Raw genomic sequence first — 2,779 nt, forward strand, 5'->3', positions numbered from 1 at the left:
ATTGCATACACCTAGCTATGAAGTTCAAAGCTCGATGAGGTTACAAAACCAAAAAAAGTGCTTTAGTAAGTCAGTAAAAAGTAGGTAGGAGTATTTAAAACAAGAAAATGATAAGGGTGCCCATACTTATGCACCTGTCAACTTTTGTTTGAATGCAGATTGCACATTTTCTGTTAGTACAATAAACCTCATTTCAAGGCAGAAACATTACTGTGTCCAACAGTTATTAGATATATGAAACTGAAATAGCTGTTGCAAAAAAAACTATTTTTATAAAACATTAAGCTTATGATTAATAGGGGTGCCCAAACTTTTTCATATGACTGTATTTACTATGCCCAGGCAACGCCGGGCTCTTCAGCTAGTAACTAATAATATGCTTAAATATAGGTTTTCTAAGCAAGACAATCCCTGCAAATAGTACAAAGAGAATGTTTGAAACCATTTTACTCTCATCTCATCACGATGGCGCACATAGCTATTCCCTTTACCTTTAGAGGGGTTTTATGCTCATTAATGCCCCCTGTATGGTAACTGTGAGGCATTAGCCATAATTATGAAAGCCCCCCAAAACAATTAAGTACAGTCCAAACATCTGATATCAGCTGAATTACTATTATACCACCCCCTGCATTTGCCTCCAGCCAAATAATAGTAATAAAAAAAATGCAATAATGGAAAAAAAATGTATTCAAGTTTTTAATTTATTAATCTTTGTGACCCGTCTACACGTAACACTGAATATTCGGATGTACAATATAATATTTCAAAAAACACAAATATCTGAAAAACACACAAGAGGTTCCTGTGTCTTCAGAGATCATATCTTTCTCCTTTGGATCTACACCTGAGTGCTCAGCTTTTTGCCCACCTGGTGATCATGCTTCGACCCCCCCATACATCCAGGGCTTTTAACAACAGTGGGGTTTTCTGCCCATTGTTGCGGGGTCTTGGCCTGGATGGACAGGGCATGAACGGGTCCGGCTAACTCTTCTTTCAGCAAATCATTGACAAGTCTGTGGCGCTGAATAAGAGACTTCCCGCTGAACACATCGGATACCACCACCACTTTAAAGTGGGTTTCTGACCCGGGGGGCACGGCATGCATAGAACTCTCATTATGCACCTCTAGGTGGCAGGGTTCCAGGTTCTCACTCAGTTTCGCCCTGATTGACGTTTCCACAGGTTTTTCCATGTTTCGGGATCCTGAATACCTTGCGGTCACTGAAGCTGAAGGGAAATGTGTGCAAGACCGGAGAAACCGTGTCGGGAGCATCAGCTGAAACCGAAGAGAGGGGGTTTACACATAGATAAAGGAAAGGGGGCTCTGATAACAGACATATGGGGCAAATCAACAGACATATGCACTATGGGAAAGTCCTACAGCAGAAGACTACTACTATGGGGCTTCTGCAGCGATCGTGCGGCACGGGGGGCTACTGCGGGGCTCGTGCGGCTACTGCAGGGCTCGTGCGGCATGGGGGGCTACCGCAGAGCTCGTGCGGCACGGGGGGATACCGCAGGGCTTGTGCGGCATGGGGGGCTACCGCGGGGCTCGTGCGGCTACCACAGGGCTCGTGCGGCATGGGGGGCTACCGCGGGGCTCATGCGGCACAAGGGCTACTGCGGCATGGGGGCCACTACGGGGCTCCTGCAGCACGGGGGCGCTATAGGGGCACTTACTGCATTGGGCACCGAGTCCTACAATAGAGGATGCTAAAGAGGTCTGCTAATGCAGAAATAGTAAAGGGGTCTTCCTCAGCAGATTGCACTAAATCAATGTAATTTAAAGGAGATAGTTGATAGAGAAAATAATGGCGGCTCGTACAGCAAATTGCTCTACATAGGGCTTGTTGGGCAGAATAATTAGAGAGGGCTGCTGCTGCAGCAAATGCACCACCTTAGTGTGAGTAATGGCGGCTCCATGATAAAGGGGTCTCTACCAGTACAAACACTACACAAGCAGCAGCACATTACACTGCCTACTCCAGCCAACCAGGGGTTAACGCAGCGCCCACCCATGCAGCCCCCACTTACTTTTCACATCACACTGAAGACCGCAGCGTCCTTGCAGCCATGACCAGGAAACCGCGTTGCATGATGGGTAATGTAGTTGAACCGCTGTACCAAGATCCACAACTCCAATAATGCACCTGGTTACAAGGGGGATGTTTCGAATGTCGCTTTTCCTTTCGTATGGCAAAGAAAAAATCAAACCCAAAATTAAGTAATAGCTCCCCAAACAGTGAAGATGTGATACAATATGATGTAAGGAAGCAACTGTGCTGAATTCGAGAACTGCTTTTCACTGGTTCTCTGAAGCTTGGCCACCAGATGACAGGCGGTGTTATTCCTCAGTTTTGCCACCAGATGGCAGACACTGCTGTTTCTCAGTTTGGCCACCGGATGGCAGGTGCTGCAGTGCCTCAATATGTCCACCAGATGGCAGGCGTTGCTGTTCCTCAGTTTGGCCACCAGATGGCAGGCGCTGCCATCTCTCAGTTTGGCCACCAGATGGAAGGCGCTGCTAATCCTCAGTTTAGCCACCAGATGGCAGGCGTGCCACAGATGAGCAGTGAGTCCCCTGCAGTGAGCTGTGTTGAGTTCTGCGATCGCTCATCATGGGGAGATCTTCTGCATTTCTCTGCAGGCTTATAAGATTTTTCCTCTCTAGCATTAAACTAGAATTATTCCTTTAATTAAAGGGGAACCTCGTATCATATAGAAGAGTGGGAGGAGGCATCACTTATCTATGGACATACGGGTGTGGAGCCATGGA

The 2,779-nt window shown here is 46.9% G+C and overlaps 1 protein-coding gene across 1 annotated transcript; it reads right to left on the reverse strand.

Annotated features, from left to right (window-relative positions):
• Window positions 1–686: 686 nt before the first annotated feature.
• Window positions 687–2,177, reverse strand: BOLA1 (bolA family member 1). The gene is made up of 2 exons (XM_077291756.1): window positions 2,038–2,177; window positions 687–1,279 (listed from the first exon to the last, which is right to left on the reverse strand). Exon 2 carries the CDS (start codon window positions 1,274–1,276, stop codon window positions 842–844), a length of 435 nt encoding a protein of 144 aa, XP_077147871.1. The 5' UTR covers window positions 1,277–1,279; window positions 2,038–2,177; the 3' UTR covers window positions 687–841.
• Between the last annotated feature and the right edge of the window lie 602 nt (window positions 2,178–2,779).

The sequence above is a fragment of the Ranitomeya variabilis genome, chromosome 1, assembly GCF_051348905.1.
Source record: "Ranitomeya variabilis isolate aRanVar5 chromosome 1, aRanVar5.hap1, whole genome shotgun sequence".
NCBI classification, from domain to species: domain Eukaryota; kingdom Metazoa; phylum Chordata; class Amphibia; order Anura; family Dendrobatidae; genus Ranitomeya; species Ranitomeya variabilis.

Excerpts from the sequence above, each read along its gene's own strand:
- BOLA1 (XM_077291756.1), bottom strand. The coding sequence starts at position 1,276 with ATGCTCCCGACACGGTTTCTCCGGTCTTGCACACATTTCCCTTCAGCT.